The sequence below is a fragment of the Pavona decussata genome, unplaced genomic scaffold, assembly GCF_977016875.1.
Source record: "Pavona decussata unplaced genomic scaffold, jaPavDecu1.1 SCAFFOLD_37, whole genome shotgun sequence".
Lineage (NCBI taxonomy): Eukaryota > Metazoa > Cnidaria > Anthozoa > Scleractinia > Agariciidae > Pavona > Pavona decussata.
The window spans coordinates 3,743,186-3,765,878 of record NW_028145459.1 but is presented as its reverse complement, the minus strand read 5'-3'; the positions used below and the strand labels follow the sequence as shown (position 1 = coordinate 3,765,878).

General features: G+C 40.1%; 1 protein-coding gene across 1 annotated transcript; it reads right to left on the bottom strand.

Moving 5' to 3' along the window:
* Window positions 1–6,648: 6,648 nt before the first annotated feature.
* LOC146484111 (uncharacterized) lies at window positions 6,649–16,013 on the bottom strand. The gene is made up of 10 exons (XM_085105519.1): window positions 15,827–16,013; window positions 15,293–15,432; window positions 14,999–15,182; window positions 13,481–14,658; window positions 12,881–12,967; window positions 11,666–12,383; window positions 10,946–11,095; window positions 10,645–10,809; window positions 9,776–10,319; window positions 6,649–9,216 (listed from the first exon to the last, which is right to left on the bottom strand). The coding sequence occupies exons 2-10, from the start codon at window positions 15,422–15,424 to the stop codon at window positions 8,724–8,726; spliced, it is 3,651 nt and encodes a 1,216-aa protein (XP_084961645.1). The 5' UTR covers window positions 15,425–15,432; window positions 15,827–16,013; the 3' UTR covers window positions 6,649–8,723.
* Window positions 16,014–22,693: the final 6,680 nt, after the last annotated feature.

Below are 22,693 nucleotides of genomic sequence, written 5' to 3'. Positions count from 1 at the left end.
CTTTGTGTTACTTTGGATTTAGAGAGGCATGTCTTCCTAAGGCTTCTGTGGTTGGGAATTGGTGTTGTGGTAACCATGTTTAGAGATATTGTCATAAAATTGCAAATAAATTAAAGGCCTCAAAATCTGGACAGGTCGTTTTTGCAGGTCACATTCCATAGTAGGAAAATGCGAGATTAGAGAGTGGATCGCGTGACCATACATTCAACCAATAGCAATCCTACCATTTTGAATGTGTTGTTGAGCGAAGACTTCACAGAACCTAGTATCTTAGAACGACCCACAGGATTGGCTGAAAAAAAATGAACAACAATGAACAATCATCATGGGGATCCTAAAAGTTACTTGCTGAGATGGATTAGACGCCTTGGCGCTGAAACAATTGAGCTGTTCTAACAAAATTAGAGGCCCTAACGAACTACGTGTTGACTGTATTTTACCACACAAAAAATTAGCACGCTTTTATTAGGGATAGACCTGTGTGGAAGAAAAGAAGGAAAGCAAACGTGTTTCATGTGTAAACCTCGGGTTAGAGACTACGAGCAGTTCCCGCGTGTCGCGACTTCTCGAGGGAAACAATTTCGTAGCGTAAATAGACTGCTCTTAGTCTACTTAAATTGCTTCGACGTCGGCCAAAAACGCATAAACAATGAAATCTTTCGTTGGAAAGGGTTTCAAACGATTTTCTCGCACTTGTTCACACCTTTTATGACCGTATTGATAGCAAGTATGTGGATCTTACGTGGGAAGGGATGGGGGGCTTTTTTTCTCTCTCCCTTCCCAATTACGCCTGAAGCAAAGAAAAACGTCTGCACACAGGCTATGAGACACGTTACCAGATACTGGGACTTTGACTACGTTAAGTAACATTACAAGTGGTTGTGACTGGCTCGGCTTTCAATGAATAATATGTAAATAGTGCAAGCTGTCAGTAAATGGAACTCTACTGAAAACGGCCCGCTTTAACAAAAACAAGACAAAAGTAAAAATCCTTTTCGTCAAGCACTTCACCATAGTTCACTGATATTCATTCAAACTCTACTGCATTTTACTTTTATCAAAAAGTAGAGGACATTGCTGAGGGTGAAGTCGTTGATAAAAGAAACCTGAGTTCCTGGCTCCGAATGGCATTGGAGTGCCAAAATTGCTACCGGAAGTGATGAAAAGCAGCTGAATTCGCAAGTTACTGTGTTATACTCAACAGACATGATCCTTCAAGGAAACAGTTCATAAAGTACCATCCAATCCCCTTTTAGCCCCTCCCTCCCTCCCCCATCACAGTAGTATTGAGGTACGGTTCAGGACACGCTCCCACCCTACCACCCCTTACCCCTGCGACGGCTTACAACTTAAACAAATAGCTGCCGAGTTGCAATCAGATATAATCAGCAACCATGAGCCCTGCATGAAGATCTCCCACCAGTCTCTTCCCAGAGGCGCTGGGGTCGTTGCTGGGGCAATCTTGTTCCCAGAGTCCGCGTAAAGGGTAACGAGATTAGAACTGGGGTCGAGAGTGTCCTCGTACCAATCCATCCTGCCCTGCGCGCAAGGACCAACACCTTACGCGAAAATACACCGACTTTTCTCCCTTGGGATTTCGAAGATCAACGAAAGTACACGGAAGAAAGGGAAAGTACTGAAGTTGCGCTTCGGCAGTCGGTACCAAAAACAAGTAGGGAGGACCACTTGTACAAACAGTAGCAAAGTGAAGCCGGATCTTTGTGTAGATCAGGATCAGCAATGTTGAATGAAACGTAAAACCAAATACAAGGCTGATCGGGCAGGTAATTTTATTGCCCAAACCAGCCTTCTTCAGGTACAAAAACAAGGTTTGAAAACCCATCAAAAATGCCGTGTGCCTAACAAATCCTTCTTATACCAAAAAAATCAAACAACTCCTCCACCGTGGAAACCAATCAAGGGGCAGTTATTAAGTGGGACTCCGTCCTAGTACTCCCTAATCTCGTACCCAGATCCCCCACGGTCAGGCGGAAGGGAGAAACCTCACATTTCGACATTCCCGAACCGACTGAGATCGGGGTACAAGATTAAGTACTCCCCCCCCCCCCGTTTACCCTAATCTTGAAGTCAGATCTCCCACGGTCAGGCGGAATTTTCACATTTCCAAAACTGCAGAGTGAGATCTGGGTACGAGATTCGCTTTCCCCTTTATACCGTATTTATTCGATTAAACGCCCTGGGCTGAGTTGTTCGAGGCATGGTTTGCGCTAACCATTGGTTAAGAGGTATTAAAACCTATAGGTTGTTATGGCATTTAACCCGGGTTAGCGCTAACCATGCTTCGAGCAACTGGGCCCTGGGCGCTTATTTAATTTTGGGCCCATGAGGATGGGCGCTTATTATTTTCCCAACGTTTTCAGCAAGCGAGGACATTTTTAGAGAATAACAAAACAAGGAATAAATAAGTTTATTTCGCTTCAACAAGCCAAAACAAAGTAAAAAAAAATAACATGAACTGAAGCCATAAACAATATAAAAGTTCACTGACTACCGTATCCAAAACTGGCCAATCATCTTACTTCACGCTGGGCTAGTACAGAAATGTTCTGTGTTGGGATGGGGTGAGGGTGGGCGCTTATTAACTTTTTGGGCTCGAAGATGAGCGGTTAATCGAATAAACACGGTACTTGCCTTCCATCTGTTGTTGCTTTTTCTATACTATGTTATTTATGTTATGTTATCTTCTGTGACGATTCAATAAATAAACAGAGGGCATGTTAGATGTTAGAGAGCGGCGCTGTTGTGGGTAAAATATCACTATTTATTTGTGATGCTACGTCACTCGACCACCCCTTATCAATCAGATTCCAGGACGTTCCTGTTTAATTTTTCTTTTCGTTTTTGGAGACAGATTTTTTTAATGCCAGGTTAATTTTCTAATGAAATCTGTTCTCAATCTAGTTAAATTTTTATGGAAAGAAACTTCAAAGGATCTTTAATTCATTCGCTCTCTGAAGGTCCTTGAGGTCACTGTAGTTTTTTCTTCAGTCTTCTGGACAGCATTCCGAGCCTCACTTCTACTTTGCCTGCCCGTGGACACGCTAGCTAACAGCCAAAAGACGGCAGTACGGTCGCCGAATTAACTTCGGTAAGAGATATAGTCCTTTCTTGTTTTAGTCAGTGTTATTTTTAACAGGACCAAATATACAGTTCTCTTAGCAGGATATCATAATTGAAATCTTGACCATTGTATAGGCTGATGTATACAAAGAGAAACAAACTGTGCTTCAAGACAGAACTAGTTGTTCCGCTTGAAGCTTGCACTGGATTGCGCATGCTGACAAACTTAAAACATCCTAGATATCATCCACAAATTCAATGGGAATTTTGTTTGGTTAAAATCACATCCTTAAATCATGGTTTACATGAACAATAACTTTTCAGCTGGGCATCCAACGGATCATTTCGTTTGAGACCTCAATCGCCTCGCGTTTAGTTGTTATAAACACTTAAAATTTTGATGGGCGCGGAGCGTTACCACAAAGTTTCTCAATTTCCCAACACTGGAAAATTCAACTTTTTTTGTTTTGGGAGTAAGCTAGCATTTTCGGCTAGCTGTAAGCCAGCCAACAGCAGCTGAGAATTCGAGGGGTAAGATTCTGTTCCCCAAATTTTTTTTTGGACTTTAATTTTCATATCCATCTGATCCATTTGGCATTGAAATACATAAGCCAACCTTCTGTTGCATCGCACAGTGGTTAGGTCTTATGTTTGGTTGTTTGTCTAGTTTTGTGTACTTGAGGAAAATTATTTGGTTGTGCTCATACCAAAAAGAAGGCTATAAAACGTCTAACAGCGCTCCCAGGGCGAGCAGTTCGTGTGATACTGACTTCGAGCACTGACCGTCAATTTTACGCTGCACTCAGTATCATCTGTAATCCACTGGATTATCTTTGTAGCCTTAAAAATTGAACAAAACTACACAAACCAACATCGAAGCTCGCCAGCTGAAAAATTTTAGGATTGCAATAGATTCTCTGGCTTCCCAGGTTTTTCTTTATAAAGTTAATTTAATTTTTAAAAAATGTTATCAACAGCTCGGCCATTGTTATGTCTGGGTCAATTCCAAAAGCGATCATCCCCCCCCCCGGGCAAACCCCCGGGCATTTGACTTTTTTAAAAATGCCTGATCAAATTCCCCTCCATAGGGGCCGATTTCTAGGTCAAATGCCCCACTGGTTGGGGCTGAAAAGTCATCGTGTTGGTTTTTTTTTTTGTATTCGCTAGCTCTGTTTATATAAAAATTAACGAAATTCATACATTAATAAATTTAAAACAATTTATTATTGAAGATAATGCATAACATCACATATGAAACTCAACTAACAGAGAGTTTAACGATATATGTACCGATACTCGCTTTTCTTTTATATTAAATGTACATGAAGTTTGCTAATACGTGTGATAACAAGAACAATGATAAAAAACACTATGTTATGAAACCTAGACATGCCAACAAGTCGAGCTTCGAACGCCGAGCAAAGGGAGAACGAAGCTTGGGCATACCACTGAAAATGAGAAGCGAAGGGCAATATGTAACCCCGCCATGCCAAAAACAATCTTAGATATATTTGTTGGAACGCTTCTCTATGGTAGTATTAAATGGCTTACTACATTAAAAACTGTTTGACGCAAAATATACGAGTAAATTCTGGCTGTGAATAAAGCATTCCGACAATTTATGCGACCGCTGACCAGCATTTTTTCGATGGGTCAAATGCCCGATGGGTCGGGTTTCTATTCGCGTCAAATGCCCCACTAAAGAGGAGGTTGGACAGCAGCGCGCAAGTGATCATGGGACGAAACGTTGGTTGCATTCATTTGAGCCCAGATGCCGAAGAGGTCAGAGCTCCGCCAAGTGAGAAAATGGACGCGATCGAAACTCAAGAGGCACAGGCCGATTTATTTGCCAATTCAAACCAAATCTATCTGCACTGCTGCGACGTGGGAAATTGCTTCACTGTAACCGTCCCAAGTTTGCCATTTCTGACAATCAATGGGCTTTTTGCGCATTTCAGCTTCTTTGAATCGCCATCGGAAAGAAGGATGTGCATTGTACCATTAAGCGAACCATTGCTTAGGAAAGTAGAAGGGCTGAAGTCGCCAGCAGTTGTGAACGTTAAATCTAGCGTTATTTTCGAGGTAAGTTATTTGTTTCTGTTCGCGGAAGCCATATTTTCGGGTTACGAGATGTTGTGATGTACCGCCATTATCACGCGCAAGGTCGACGTTGTGCTAGTATTGTTCGATGTCTTGTCTGTTCCGGTAGTGTTCATATGTTTCAAATAAACCGTAAACTTGATATATTTCCGTATTAATGTAAGTATTCAAAGTTTTTAAAAATATAATCTAGAACTTTTAACCAGTCCTGTTGTGCTGCATGATTTCTAACAAGATACGAGGAATATGTGTTAGAAATCTTTCATTGTATTGCATTGTTTAAAGCTGAGATGCCTATGTCAGCTTTTGTTTTTCGTTTCCAGTTCGACCCCGAGGAGAGTGACGAGGAAAATATGTTGCTTATATGGAATTTTGAAGTGGACAAAGTTTTGTCTCAAACTGCCAATTCACAGCCTCCAAAGGTACCAGAAGAGACCCTGCCAGTGGCTCCATTGTTGGATTTGGAGAAATTATCTGCTAAATGCAACTGTGTCTCATTTCCGGAGACAAATGGCATATTTTTCGGTCAAGCATGCGATGAAGAAAGCCAGGATGAAGGTAAGGTTTGTCTTTTATGGAAAATGGGCAAGTACAGTTGAGTCTCTGCTAAGAGACACCTCCTGTAAGGAGACACCCCTCTCAAACGGACACTCAGACAATGTTTACCAGATAGGCCTTCTGATTACATGTGACATTCTGTAACTGGTGGAAAACCAATCCAAAACTAGGCCTGTTGTTTTACAGGTCGAGTATTGGATCCATTCTGGATTGGTTCCAGAAAGATCTTGTTAATAAACACCTGAAACAATTCCCAACAGTACCATGGAAACGAAAGCTGGTTCGCAATGGTTTCAGTCTGGTCCCATGTAAACATAGCCTCAGTCATGGTCCCAGGTCCCAATCAAATGCAATCCCTGTAGTTTCAATACCCCATAAGCGGACACCTCTCCTAAGGGTCCCCGCCTACAGGATGTTTGATACACATGTAAATGTATCACTGACAATTACAGTGTACATCAGTTGTGTGTTACAAATTGTTAGTTAACTGTGGATGTGTAAAGGGCCACTTTCTGTAATAGTCACCAGTAGTACTAATTTTCATCAATTGAAACTGAAACTAATCAATGGGATATTTACCCACAAATGTTGTCTCCCTGTGTATACTGTACATGCAAATACAGAAATCCTTGCAACCAAATTACAAATCAATCCTTCACATAAACTTTATATGGGACTATGTTTAAATTTTGTACACCTTTAGTCTTTAGACCAGAGTTCTCAGGCTCTTTTGTCAGTCACCGGCTGGGTTAGTATAAATTGGTCATTTACAGAGCAACAGCCGATAAAAAATTCCACATATATTCAAACAAATTTGGTTTGTACATCTCCTAACTCATAATAATTTGTATTGATTTGCATATCAATTAATAAAATTTTGTAAACTTTTAGGCCCAGACGAACAAACTACAAGCAGTCCTCCATGCAGTGACTTCGAGTCAAGTCAAAGCTCATATGGTGGCAGCGAAAGTGGTGGAAGTGATGATGAAAGTGTGCAGCACAAATTGGGATTTAAGTGTATTGGTGCTGCACATGAGAAGCCACGTCAAGCCTTTCTGAAAGTAGCAGAAAGAAAACTGCACAAAGACAAGTGTCTAGTCCAAGTGAAATTACGCCCAGAACCAACAAATGAAAGAGACAACAACGCAATAGCAATTGACATGGATTTTGGCACTGGCTGGTTTCACATCGGATATATTGCCAGCGAACTGACAAAGTTCCTTCATCCACTTTTAGAAAAAGGAAAAATTTTAGATGTTTCAGTTGAGCACATCTATTTCAGAGTGTTTTTTGCAAAGATAGGATATTACCCTTTAATTTCAATTACAAGGAGAGGGCAATGGGAGAAATATGTTGTGCATCGGTGCCGCAGTGCAATATGAGCAATAGTTTAAAAGAATTAATGTAAAAAAAAGAATTTCTTCCTAGAATTTTCTAGACTACTAGTAGTCCCTAGCCTGTGTAGCAAGCGCTTGAGCAGTGCGTGAGCGCAAAGCATGATTACAAGCACAGGGCCACGCATGGAAACAAAAAAAAATTCAAAAGCACTGCTTGAGCACCAGTTGTGCAGGCTAGTTCCATATAGTTATGTTCAAGTTGTCAAAGCTTTTCTCTTTATTGTGGGCAATTAAAACAAAGTCGGCAATTCTGAAGAGGGCACCAGACAGCCTTCTCAATGTCTGACTGCCTCTCTCCAGCATTGGCAATGTTTTACCATGAGCACTAGCAATACTACCTAGCATCCGAGTTATGGTTCTCACTTGTACTACAAATTATACGTGCCTTGTAAAGCCGACTATCTCTTCATGTGCAAACTGGACATGTATGCTCATGGAACCCTTTAACTTAAAAGAGATTACACATGTAGATTGCTTCTATAAGTGGTTTATTGAACCTACCTTTGTAACTCTTAAGGTGGCTCATAACAGTTTTCAAGTTTTAAATCACTACATGTATATGCGTTGAATAGTCAATGAAATAAGTCAAAGGAAATTTGTGACCAATTTTGGTAACATTCATTTGCCCTACCATTGGCAAAGTAAAAAATTCTGCTATGACATCATCTCCCATTACCATGGCAATAGTATATCTAAGTAAACAAGGCCTAGTTTGGAACTCCTGATGCTTATATCATGAAATTTAGCTTGGTGATCCGCAATTACAAAATATTATTTTCATGTTAAGAGGAAGCTATGTGCAAAGTTTAAAAAAATTATTGGGAGTGTATATTTTTCTGTTATTCGACAATTACATCCCAAGAATTTTTTTACTTTTGAACAAAGTCTCTTCTAAAGCTTCCCAAATTTAGAGCTAAATTTTGCTACATAAGCATCCGAAGCTCAAAAATAGGCCTCGTATACTTTGATATACCATTGCTATGGATGACATCATAGCACAATATTTTGGGTCACTACAAACACAGGCAAACAAATGTTTCGAAAATTTAGTAACCAATACTTGCTGACTTGTGTAGTTAACTCTCCAAAGTATACAGTGCTATAAAACATGAAAACTACAGTGAGCCACCTTAACTAATATACTTGTGTCTAGACTATTTTAATTAATATTCCGAAATAAAAATAAATATTTTAAGAATATTTTTAAAAAATCTCTCTCTCTAACGAACATTTCATTGAAGGGGAACGATCATTGACATCCCTTTTGATGCCAATTTAAAAGAATACAACAACTAGATTTCATCTCTCATCTTAAAACATACATGGGCTTTGGGAATGAAAATGTTGTCACATGATTTTGCAATATTTTAAAATGTAAATATTTGAAAATATTTAAATGAATACTTGGTGAATATTGATCAGTCTTGGAATAAAATTTTAACTCTTATGAGTTAACAATTATATCTAATATATACATGCCACTTTTATACACTACAGTCAAACTCTTATTAAGCGGTTAACTGGGTCCTTATGTCTCACATACATGACCAAAAGAAAGAACAACTTTGGGACCTTTTTGGGGTTCAACTAAGGTTCTGGTGGTGGTGGCAAATCCTCTGCTGCCTTAAAGTAGGCTGAACGGACTGTCAGCTGGCCTCTTTGGGGAATTATTGCTCTGTTGGCAACAAACACGCCTGGGTCTGCTCTCCTAGAAATCAGAACCCGGTCAAGGCGTTCTCCACCTGCAGATGGTCGGTTGAAAGATGGCTGAAATCCAGGATTGTACCGCTCGTTCACCCCAGTGTAGTGATAAAAGGGCAAATCTGGATCACACTTCTTGGTGTACTCCAACATAACTTTTGGGAATGCATCATGAAAAGCCTTTTCATCGAAGATTAGGCCCAGAAGCTCATGCAAAAAAGCAAAAATCCCCTCAACATCATCGGTAGAGCCAGCTCTGGGATGTTCTGGTGGAAGCCCTTTCTCCTGCCCATAGCGCCGTCTGAATTCCTGGCTCTCTATGTTTGTGGTTAATGCCACAATCACCTCTCTTGTCAACCCCTGGATTCTTTTGATAGGCCTACGACAAAAAACACTAATTTATTAAAAGTTCATCAACAATTACTGTCAAAGTAAGTCTGCTCACAGACCCTGTATTTTCTCTTACAATCATGAAGCACGCAAGCGAAAATAAAAACCCCAGAGATAAACCAGCGGGAATGCAAGGGGTGAGAGAGGGGTTGTTCTTACCACTCCCCTTGTGCTCCATCCTCACACTTGCATGTTCAGCTAAAAGGATAGACTATCAATCACATGCTTATCATGAACAGAAGCTTCTGATTCAATCCTTAATGCAAGACACAAACTGTCCCCTCCCCTCCTACAGCAAAATAAAAAACTTAACAAAATATAAATGTATCCACAACTTGATATCTGCAAATTGTTTTCACAATGAAGTAAGGAGAACAAAAATTATTTGTACACTTCATTTTAACAAAACAAAGGGCTGTAGGACCGGAAAATGGATACTGATAGTGTATTAAAACTCCGGTTGTAATTAATAATTCCTCAGGCGCTTATTTGCTTATACTGCATACTTTTGATCTCAATGTAAAATTTCTCAGGAAACGTTAATGAACCTGTTGGGATCCAAAGTTGAATAGTCCTTGTTTTCTTTGTACCATGGCATCCAGTCTTCCAGGATAAAGTCCAACATAGCAATGTTGTACTTCTTTCTTGTTTCTTCATCTAGTCCCCGGCCATCACTTGCTTTGTGCCAGTTTGCAATTACTTCAATAACCCGCCCCTCCTCTGGGTGGCCATTGTTCTTACACCAGTCAGCTACGGCTGTTGACAACAACTTTTCAGCATCAGAAACACTTTGTTTCCTTTTGCCAGTCAAGGCTGTATAGGTTAGACCAGTGTGTTGGTCATTCATGGCCCCAACAAATGCTGTCATGTCAACATTTGGTATGTTTCCCATCCTAAAGCAGGCGGCGATCCTCTTGAGAACATGGTTGTGGTCTTCTCGCTCGTGCTGTGGCTCGCCAGACTCATCCTCCTCTGGAACATATAAATGTTCCTTGAAGTTCACCCCTGTTGCCATGAAATCAGCAACCTTCTTTCTGAAGAGGTATATAGCCATCAACGATTTCAAACAATCTGACTTTGTCTCGGTTTTCCCTAAAAATTAGAAACATTCTAAAATTCAATATATTTAGCAAACTAAAAATTATTCAGGCAAAAGTAGCATAGATTAGGTTCTCACATGTATTTTCTCAAATTAGAATCCCATCAATTGCATGCAAATGCCCCATGGAATGTGAACCTGTTAATAATTTAAATCAGGGCTGAGGAGGGGGGGAAGCTGTTTCAAGTCTGTGTGCCCAAGTAAACTGAATGTGTGGCCAAAGTTGCTCATTTTGGTGTTGAAGCTTAGTTTCAGATTTAGTTTCCCTACATGGGAGGTGTTACATGTGGCTAAATGCAATTTAGGCTAAGTTCATACCTGGTACCCATGAACAAGGATCATAATCATCTGGAAACTTATTTTTGCGCAGACGTTTTAAAGCTTCTTCAAATGTGCAACCATCACTTTCCATGGAATCTGCAATCCAAACCACATCTTCCAATGGGACTGCTGGATGGTGCCTGGTTGGGTAAATTTCATTTCCTGGAATTGTAATAGCAGAGTAACATCATAAATATTAATCACTGGAAACAATTTAATAAAACATCACAAAGTATTATGTTTTAATGAATTAATGATCAAGTATCTATAGACATCAGGATATAAGTATTCTACACACCTGTACGGATTGGTGTCAAAAATGACTGTATTTGTCTTGATGGTGTCGACCGTGCCTCAGCTTTAGAATCCATAATCAGCTGTATCACTGACACTGGCCTGTGAGTACCTTGAGTCCGCAGAGAGTTGAACTCACCATCTGTCACAAATCCTACCAACAAGTTAAATTCTGGTTACACATTAACATGCGAAAAGCAGGATATAGAGCTTCACAAAAATTTTGACCTTCCCAACTACAAACCTGTCATCTAGAGGGTGCAAAATGTATAGTTAGTGTCATCATTTTAATAGCAGAACTCTTTTTAAGAAGCTGAATTCAAAGCATTGATGTCCTGAATTAATCTCACATTGCCTTACAGGGATTGGTTAATACACAGATAGCTACATATATAAATAGACACCTAAATCGAAAAAGGTTGCTGTCAATAATTGGTGTTTGGTCATTCATTACACCTGTAGCCTCTTCTACTAATAGCCCGAGGTTCAACACAAACCACAAAACATGCCATCTTAGATCTTGGGAGTATGATGTGGGCATACTGCGATCCATGACAGCTGTCGCACACACAGCGCCGCCAAGCACTATTCTTCCCTAAGAATGCACTGTGAGTAATGAGTGACCAAACACCAATTGACAGCAACAACCTTTTTTGATTTAGGTGTACATCAGTAGACTTTCTTATATGCATAAAATCTAATAATTTATATATATGACACATACCAACAGTCGTCATCCCACATTCTTTCATTGCATTTCGCAGCTCTTCTTTTAATTCCCGTGCCTTGGCATCGGTGATACTCTTGTACTTGACTACACGAACTGGTATGGCATATGGCTTAAAGTTCCTTAATTCATCACTCAGCATGAATAGCAGAAGGTGTGATGCAGCTTCCCGTTTCTTTGTGCTCAAGCCTTTGATGTACGGTTCCATTTCTTTCTTGAGTGCCGCCACATCAGCCTGAATATTCCCTCTCTCGCCATGGCCATCGATCCTTTCTGAAATCGCATGGATAGATGTTTGGATTTCATCACTTTTCTCCAGCAATTTGGCGTAGCCTTCTACATCCCACGCTAAGGCAAAGAGGGAATCTTCTGCAACATTCAGCAGCCTTCTCTTGGACTCGTATGTTTGTTTGGCTTTGTTGTGTCCCTCAACAAGAAATGCTCTTTCACCCACCATCTTCTCTGCCTGCTTCTCTAAATCAGCTTTAATTGATGCATATGACTTTCTTTGTTTTACTGCTATACCACGTACAAACTGCAGGTACTGAATATATTCATCATGTCTCCTCTTAAGGTCTCCATCACCCCAGTCCACATCACCAGACCACTCGTTCCTCATTGATTCACGGAGCCCAACTTGGATATCTGTTCCGTCAGCTTTTATCCACCAACGAGCACTTGGGTGGATTTCTTTTAAGTGCTTTAATGCTGCCATCTACAATAAAGTTCAACATTTTACTGTGAATAAGTACTAAGTTTCCTTATCATCAAATCAGCTTTTATGCAGAACGCAATTTGTTTATGACCAGTAGGAATAAGCCGGGTTGTATATTTTGATTGTGTTGTTCCAGAAAATATCCATACTCCCCCTACAGAGGGGTTTTTGGTTTGTTAATCACACACTCCTCTGGAAATTCCAGTTTAGCTTCATGCTGTCCTATGGCTTTTCAAGCGTCCTTCTTCTCCAGTGACCCCCTGTGGGGTGAGTATGGATATTTCCTGAGACCACACATTTGTAGTATTAGTTATTAGTATAATTTTTGCATTGCTAAGCTGAACCATTATATGCAGCACATTAATTAATATTCTCCATGTTTTGCTCAATTTTTATCAAGTTATTTTTAAGTCCAACACTCAAAATTGAACTAAAACAATGATTCAAATCTTTGTATTAAATGGATCTGTGAAAATAAACATTCATGCAACTTTTACCTGAATTTCACAGTCCTTAGAGTAACTGGTTTTTTCTACCATTCTTCGTATGGTCCTTGCGGATGGTCCAGCAATATTGACTTTGGCCTAAAATGATTAATCATACCAGACGGGTGAGTAGCATTCATATCAGTACTACTTTTATTTAAGGGTATGTTTAAAACTGTTTTGTAGGCCATCAGAAAAGAAGAATGAGAATCTTAAGATTGTGTAGTTCCAGAAAATATCAATCAGTACCCACAACAAGGAAGGTCTCGGGAAATTCTGAGGTGGAGTATGGGGGAGGCTCAAAATCCAAAAACCTTAAAAATGAAAAGTATGAAGATAAACAGCAATTTCTGTAGAGGCAGGAGGGGAGGGGGTCAAACCAAAAAAACTTTCATGGGAGGCATAAGTGTACTTTCTGGAATTCAACATTAGTTCTATGCCACATATTTCCCACAACAATAACAATTTATGCCCTGATTAAAAAAAATTGAATTACTGTCTCAATTATCCTGAAATCCATGATGAAATGAACACTAGCAGGGAGAATATTGTGTTAAAACTGGGGCTGGACACGCATATTATTATATACATTTACAGCAACAAAAATCTTACATTTAGAGGATTCCTGTCTCTACTTGACATATTACAAGAGCTGGGGCGAATACCATGCATCTCTTCCAGCTCTGGTAAGGTCAAGGAAGCTCCTTCCTGTTCTCTTCTGTCTGCGTCATTCATTGAAGTCCACAAATGAGATGTCACATTTCTTGATGTCAGATCTGGAGTCTCCACAGCAACAGCCAATGGCATCTGTTCTGTAGTGCTTGTTGTTGGAGTCTCCACAGCAACAGCGGGTGGCATCTGCTCTGGAGTGCTTGTTGTTGGTGTCTCCACAGCAACAGTGGGTGACATCTGTTTTGTAGTGCTTGTTGTTGGAGTCTCCACAGCAACAGTGGGTGGCATCTGCTCTGGAGTGCTTGTTGTTGGTGTCTCCACAGCAACAGTGAGTGGCATCTGTTCTGGAGTGCTTGTTGTTGGCTGCAGCAAGTCACTGCAGTCAGATCCAAATGTCTGCTGCAATGCTGCTGTTAAAATATCTGTGGTTTGGGTCAACTGGGGCAAGTCATCTTCAATGTCAGTATATGACCACATTGGCCCGCTATGTAGTGCAGCCCACTTGTTTCCAAACAAGGTATACATCGTCTGATACCAAGATTTGTAATCAGCTGGTGCTTCCAAATTGGCGGTGTTGTCAGAGGCAAAAAACCTCAGGTTGTGTGCAATCAACCCAAAAGGCATACGGGATAGGGGCATCCGAGGAGTGTTTTCACCAGGCCGCAACTCCCCAAAACAACGTGAAGCATGATACATGACATTGTTCTTTCCATTGATAAAAAGAACTTTCATGGCATTTCCAAGGAGGGGCAATAAATCAGATGGTACATAGGAGCTGTTAAGTTCTGGATGAAAATCTAGAATTAACCATTTTTTGAACAGATGCACCATGAGTTGTTGTCGCTGTCTCACAGTCAATTCAGTGAAACCTGAAGAGATGACATCCATCACAGAGCCAGGGAGTCTCCGCTCCTGTATGTTCCTTAGTGGAGAGAAGGCCAATAAAGGTGAATCTGCAGTTGGCAAAGTAGCACCTTGCTGTCTTGGTGTACCTGTGGTTACATCTGCGGGACACAATTCGTCATCAAAGTAATTGACTCCATACACTTCCTCTGCATCACTTATACTGACAAACTTTGCTTTCAGGTAGCGACGCACCTTGTCCCTACAGGCATTCCCTTAAAATGAAATGAGTTTTTCAACATTAGTAATTTGGAGAAAACTGCTCATCAATAACACTCTAGACATTGTTTCCAGTAATGTTTTGTTTTATATAGGAGTATATAAAAATAATGCCTGTGAGTGTAGGCATGGAACAGGTACTACAGAGACCTGTCTAAAATAATAGTGAAGTTTAACCTGTACATGCTTATATTGTCAAATCAATATTGTTTTTCAGGTATGCAATATCAGCAGTATCATAAATTAATTCTGACATGCAAATTTTAACACTTATGGAACACTGCTATAAATGTATAGTGACATCCCAACAACACTAAATGCGGATTTCATACTTACAACTTCGCCTACATCCACCACTGCGCTGCACTATGGCATCTGCACAATTGTCCCAGAAGTCTTGCCTCTTGTGCACTGGCCAAACATCAGTATTTCCTCCATCCTCACTGGGTGTATGATACAATGCAACAAATTCGACCAAAGCACGGACCTCAGTGTCACTCCACTTACTATCATGCAGTGGCTAAAAAAGATAAATTAAATAAAAAGTTGTAATTAGAAATTATGACAAACCATTTTTTGTAATGCAGTCACTGAAATAATAATCACTTTTATTGGTGTGTTACTACTCACCGGTGGTTTTGATCCTGATTGGAACAAGGTTTTCCTTGAACTTGAAGGCACTTTCGCTCTTTGTTTTGTTGGTGGCTTCCCTGGTGTCTGGCCACTTGGTGGTGCATGTCCCCGCTTTGAGCGGTTATCCATGACAAAATCTATGCATAATAAACAAAAATCTTTCATCAAAATAACAACGAACACAAAAAACATAACAATAAAATAATACAGCTAATATTCCTCTGAACAAAGCGCGTACTGCTTTCCACGTGTCTGCTGTTAAAATATCACACCTCGAGCAATCTACTAATTAATTTCACGAATTTCAACTAGAAATATCTCAGAAACGGTTACGGGGGCGAGGGGGGGCGAGCACTTAGAAATAAAGCCCAGATATCGATCTTACAAGAAATGTAAAAAGTAAAGCCAGTAACTGAGTGAAACGCGAAAGAGAGCTATTTGAAAATGTGACACTTAAAACGACGTAAATGAGCAACCACAGTTCGCAGCCTCGTCAACACATGATGAAAATAATACTGAAAATCAACTCACCTTTAAAATTTCTACACCATCATGAAGCTAATGCTTTCAGCTACCCAGTGCTGTCGTTTGCAACCGATAATTTTCCAAAAAACGGGGAAAAAAGCGAAATTAATACCACGTTCCGAGCTTTGGAATATTTTTCACGCTATCCGCCATGACCTCGCTGAGCGACGAACGTGATTGGTCAAAATTGACACGTGATCGGTGTCCAACCTCCTCTTGCCCCACTATGTGGAGCCGAACAGGGGTCAAATGCCCGGGGGTTGCCCGGGGGGGGGATGATCGCGCTTGGAATTGACTGATACATTACGCTTGAATAAGCGCGTTGCATGCAGTCGCGCGCGTCGGCCGGTTCAAGGAGCGCTATGTAACAGGGTGATAAAGGGGTTATGCGTGACGCGTGATTTGAGCAAAAGTAAAAATAAAAAATAAATAAAATAAAAAAAAGCTCGTGACAGTAAAACGAGCCCAGTTGTAGTCGTGATCCCTGATCGTCTTGTTTTGTGAACCGTGATTCGTGAATCATGAGAAAATTTTTGTGAAAACCGAGAATCCGGCAAAAGCAACTGAGCAATGGTGAATAATACTTCTACTGTCAATAATTAAGTAAAACACTCGTTTAGAATACTTCTGCTAAGAACCTTCATTATAAAACATGTTTTATTTGTTATTTGATGTTTAATATTTTGAATGTAAAAGCCTGTTTAATATTTTAGGGGGAACATTCCTTGGAATAACGGGTCAAAAATGGTGAGTTACTGAAGCTTTATTGTTAGCAGAAGAATATTTAACAATTATTCCTCTTGCGCTTGTTGGATATGAGATGATTGGTGGCCAACGAGACTTTAACCATCTCATGTCCAACAAGCGCGAGTGGAATAATTGTTTTATTAAAAACAATCAAGAAATATTGCAAGATCTTGTTGATTCCACTTTGCAAAAACAACCTGAAAACAATTTAATGACCGCTATTTCATATACCATGGCCGCTACGCCAATCAAGTCCCTGAGTTGAATTATATACAATGATCCAGTTTTTTTAATAATTAACTCCACGGAATTGATTGGCTTAGTGGCCGTGGTATATGAGCCATTATACCATGCCCGAGAAATAGCAACCATTAAATTGTCTTCTGGTTGTTCTTGCAAAGTAAAATCAGCAGACAGTGGAACCTCGATTGAGCGACCTATAAATATAAAAGAAGTCTCCATGAATGAATCCATTTTGACGCCTTATTGCGTAGGATCATTTTAAGAAAACATTAGAAGTTTGGATTTTCTGTTAGACGTTTTCAAAGCATTTTAGTCCAAAAGTAATTTTGGGGTTTTATAATTTGACATTTTAACATCCCTTCCACATGTGCCTGTGGGGAAGTTTTTACAGTTGACAACTCCATGATCTGTAAACTAGGAGGTTTCGTCATTCAGCGTCACAATGAGCTCAGAGATCTGGAGGCTGAACTCCTGAGTACAGTTTGCAGTGACGTTGAGACTGAGCCAGTCCTCCTAGACATCTCTGGAGAACAGTTAAGAAGAGGATCCAACAAAGCACAAGATGCAAGATTGAATATCCATGCTCGTGGGTTCTGGGAGCAACGACGATCGGCATTCTTTGATGTAAGGGTTTGCCACCCCAATGCTGAATCGTATAAGGACCTGGAGCCGCAACAGATCTATCGTACGCATGAGAATGAGAAAAAGCGCCTGTACTCAAGGAGAGTTCTCGACATTTAGCATGGAACATTTACACCTTTGGTCTTCACTTCAACCGGCGGAATGGGCAATGAATGGTTGAGATACCATAATCGATTAGCGGAGCTTATTGCTATCAAGAAAGGGGAGCAATATGCCAAAACCATGTCATGGGTCAGAAGCCGAATTTCATTCGCACTGTTAAGATCTGCACTCGTCTGTCTTAAAGGTTCTAGGACATTACGAAGAATTCAACGTGACATCAAGAACGCGGACATGGACATTGAAACTGCAGAAGGGGCCATTTGAGAGATGCGTATTTTGTTTATTTTTTTTTTCTTTTCTTTTTATCAAGTGGAACTGATTTTAAAATGCCGAATTTCATTTTTTTTAAAAACTTCATGACATTTGGTTTTTTTTCTTTTTCTTTACAAAAACATTATTGCTTGGAAATATTATCTTTCTTTTTAATCGAAATGAATTGTGAATAGGTTTCTTAATAGCTTTTTTTATATACTTTTAACTTGTAAATAGCAATTTGTGTGGAATATTTTAATAAAGAATTATATTATTTATTCTAAAAATATTAAAAAAATTATTATTATTAATAAATAATAATAATAATAATATTAATAATAATAATTCAAACATATTTATACAGGATGGCTGCATCAGTTTTAAGAGGAAAACTGCTATCAATGCAGGTCCTGTTGAAAAAAAATAAAATAAAAGCTCTAGCTATGCCCCTGGATAAATATTGAATTAAATAAATAAATAAATAAATAAATAAAATATTCTAGGATAGTAACATTAAAAGGAAGTTTCAAACACTTAAACATTCTAAGTGTTGGTCCGGCCGGAGTTCGATCCCTAGCCGTAGCAGTCGTTTCTGTTTCCTTCAAGCACGAAAGACGCGCGAGGGCATTGGCGCAAAAAGGAGCAAAAAAGTAGGAGCGGTGGGGAGGGTCAAAAGGAGCCAAAAAGTAGGAGCGCTCCTACTTTTGTGCTTCTTTTTGCCCCAATGCCCTCGCGCGTCTTTCGTGCTTAAAGGAAACAGAAACGACTGCCACGCAGGCTATTCGATCCCGCGACCTCCCCGCTCAACAGTCTGCACGGTGCTTTACTTACTGAGTTAACAGGGAGGCAGTTAAATCTATATTTGTGAACTGATGGTGTATATTTGTGCAGTTTCTTCTTAATCAACTCTTCAGCTTGCATTCTGTTAACAGGGGACAGCTTAGAGCCGTATAGCTAAATTTACTGGAGATATTATCATGTCTCTCAGTTGAAGCAAAGATCGCATTGTTGGAGACCCACGGGCCAGTTGTTCGGTTTGGACGAAGGATAACCCGGCAAACATGAGCGTGATAAGAGTTTGAAAAAGCGAACGAAAGAGCCCTTTTCTGGATCAGTCCTCTTGGAAAAGCTTGTAGCGCGCTAGCTTTTTTTATGTTTAATTTCATCCCGTCTCTTTTTATAGGACTCTACTAACTGCCGCTACAAGCGGCCCTCCGAGGATGCATAACATCGTTGAGCGCTTGAGCGTGCAGGCGAAACTATGAATGCTTTTGAGTACTTCCGTAGGCCTGTGAACAGGGTCCCAGGTGGGGTATAGGGCGAAAAGAAAAATCGGCGAGCCGGGCGAGCGGAGCGCGGTATGGGGCGAGGAAGAAAGAAAGCGGTACTCTCCGAGCTCGATTTTTGTCTTCGCCCTAGACCCCACTTGGGAGCCTGTTCACAGGCTAGTACTTCTGGAGAAAATAGCTTACTTATTTTTTGGATCAAAATAACACGGCTGACTGTGCTAATAGCTGTATATAGCTTTATTTAAAGTTGGGTGACCGTGAGGCAGGTCTTCGCTGAAATCACATTAGTCAGAGATTATGATGTTTTCTTTTTTTATATATCGCATTTTTAGGTGTTCTGACAAGTGCTTGATTGACAAGAAAATGGTTCAAGCCAGCACTGCAGATGCCTTAAAAAAGCTCTTTCCAGGAATAGGCGCACACATTCAAGCAAATGACGCAGAAGAACTGGAGTATCATGAAATCGCAAAAGAAGTTGGACGAAAAAAGTGACATTGGGAACCAAATTATCATGGTGTATGCAGATTTGTATGTCATATGTAACATGAATTGAAGTCGTTTAAAGGTCATCCGAAATGCCTTTTTTGTTATCACTCTAAAATTTGTACTTTCAGTTAAAGCCTCATCTAACAGAACAAGGAAAGATAGGGTAACTCCCAGTCTCTTTCCCAGACCTTGAGGTGCTTTTAGATAAGGCGGTTAGTTTGTAAAGAAACTGTGGTGCTGCGTCGATGGGGAGCAGAAACAAATGTTTGGTTTTACCAAAAAAGTTAATTTAACTATTAATTATGTTGATAAAACCAAACATTCTTCATTATTTAGGGTCTTGGTGGCCGTTGAGCTGAATGAGTGACGTCACATTCAACCGGGCGCTGAGGGTGACTGGGGACGAGGCTGGGTCACGCCCAGGTGATACAAATTTTTCAAGGCACGCAAGGCGTGCAAATGTTTACTAAATGATTGTTCACGAAAGTATGTGATGTGGAAATATGAGAATAACTAAAACATAGTATATTGGAGTTCCGGTCTAAAATAGCCTATTAAGCCTGTTATATCCGTTCCCATGGGAAACACGAAGTGAGGGACACAACATTAGACACAATGTTAGAAGGATTTTAAAATTGGCACTGGACGCGTTTTTAATGTTAACTACAATCAAATTTCGCTTCCAAATTTGACATAGGCAAGTAATGTGTGCAGAATAGATGATATTTCTTTGTTCCGTCCGAGCAAAGAGTATAGATAAGAAGTAACAAAAAAATAACGAAAGCAAAAGAAAATTGAAGGTGCAAGAAAACAGTATTAAATAAGGGTAGAACTTGAGAGAAGTACACTGCCAAAATATAAAGGAAGATGTCCCCCACCATCCAAAGCAAGGTTGTACACCTTACGATTCTTACACAACAGAAATCTTATTTCAAACGGTAAAAGAAGTTTGCTAAAAAGATCAAATTCGTGTACGCCTCGAACCCGGTTTATTAGCTTCATATCTCCTATTCACATCCACTGGACCAAAGATGGCTAGCTGATAAAATGGTAATTTTTAAAATATTTCAGAGAATTGCCGTGACAACAAATGACAGCTAACCGTTTATAAAACAGTGCTTTAAAGCTTAATAGACCGATAGCTAAATAGTGTAGATCGATGCTAAACCCCCAAAATGGATGTTCCCCGCCTAAATGAAGCTCTATTTTCTCAGTTCTCTTCCCAACAACTGGGCTTCTGTTCTCTTCTATATATCCACTCCTTCAGCAGGGCTTATCACGATTGAGAATACTGCATTGTGTAAACATCATAAGGTGTCCAGCCTTGTTTTGGTGTATCCATTCTGGGAACAACCATCCTGTTTTTAGTTTGCTTGTTTCCAGTTTTTCTCGAATACCATCTGACTCCTCAAAACTCTTCCGACTCTTCTGGTAAAATGGGGAAAGGCGTTAAAGCACGCTTGGTCCTCTGAGGAGCCTCACTCTTAAGTGACAATTTGCTAATTTTGCCATCAGTCTGTATTTTTCGTCAAAGATAGTGGTTGCGTCATGCGAGAATCGTGGAATATGACGCGATGTTTGAGCGGCAATCCTCAGTCCAAATATATCGCAGGTACTATCAGTTTCAGTTCAGTTTCAGTTTATTTGCACTTGGATATAGTATTTAAATTGTATATACATAGTTTCCTCTACTAACTATGGTATATAGGAACATACGAATAAAACAACAAATGAAAGGAGAAAAGAAAGAAGTTCTAAGAACGGACATGCGTGCGGTGAACTAGGGTGATTTTAAAAGGTAAAAATTAAAATAGAAACTAAACAGTCTTCACGCTGTAAACGAGTTAGCTCAGTGGTATCTGCGTGGAAATCCGTTTTTAATTTTACATGTAAATTTATTTTACAAGTACAGTTACAGTTTTCAGCTAGAAAAATTAAAAGTTGTAATAAGCCGTGTTCTAAAATTTCAAGGATACCCTCCCCTCCCCGGCGGATAGTACATCTTGATGGTCACTGCCTACAGCTGGCCTATGTCACATTGCATGGTCATCGAGTCGCTTACTGAACCCCTCTTCTTTATCGGCAGCCATGTTTAATCGATCCTTTACTCCAGCCGCGCTTATGATCTTGGCACATGAGGGAAAATCAATGGGCTTAGGGCCGGCTGTGGTCTTCTGAGATGGACCGTTATTTCCGAATGATCTGACAATATATGCACACATATCATGCACTTCAACAAATAACGGTTCACTGAACACAAAAGAGGATGAATCACGAAGTCCCCTCAATACCTTACGCCCCGTCCCATTCCCTCCCCTCCCCCTGCCCATTCTACTGCAGATAATCACCCGTGGTCTTGTCGTGCGAATAATGTGACCAGTTTTATTTTATTTTATCAGCTTTATTGGACACAACAACAACAACAACAACAACAACAAAACAAAGATCAAAATAGAAATACAAGAAACAAATGGGTGGTCCAAGGGGTATTGCTCAAAGCGGGGCAACGAGATCCATGCGAGGCGCAACCACTTAACGCAACCCCGTTTACAATACATACCGCGCCACATCGTGATTAAAACTTGCACTACATATTTTTAATAGGACAAATGGAGCTTACAGTAACGCCGGAGGAGTATGCCTCCGAGTACTTAGTTTTGGCAGAGTGTTCCTCCCGGTTCCCCAAACCCTGTGGCCTCTAAAATCTTGCTTTCACCAAACAGGTTAAAATGTCTCCCAATTTTCAGACTAAAATGGCTAAAAAATTTATAGTGCGGCACTTATATAACGCGTCCTGAAAACAAAGATTAAAAAAAAAAAGAAAAGAAAAAAAAAGTCAGTCAAAATGGGGAATTTTGAATATGGGGCAGTTTATGGTTTATTTGTTGAAGTCAAAAACGACTGAAAAGGGAAGTTCTTGAACGATAGACAACAGCATCTACTGCTGTCTACACATGTGGCTTTTTGTGCAATTTTTTTTCGTACTTGTAGCAACTTATGTCGACTACGTCGCGCTCGATTTCGGGAGTATTTTAGTGCGATTTTAGCGCGATTTGTCACCGCGAAATCACAGAGATGTGAACAAATTCGAACCTTCGTGCAATTTGGCGGC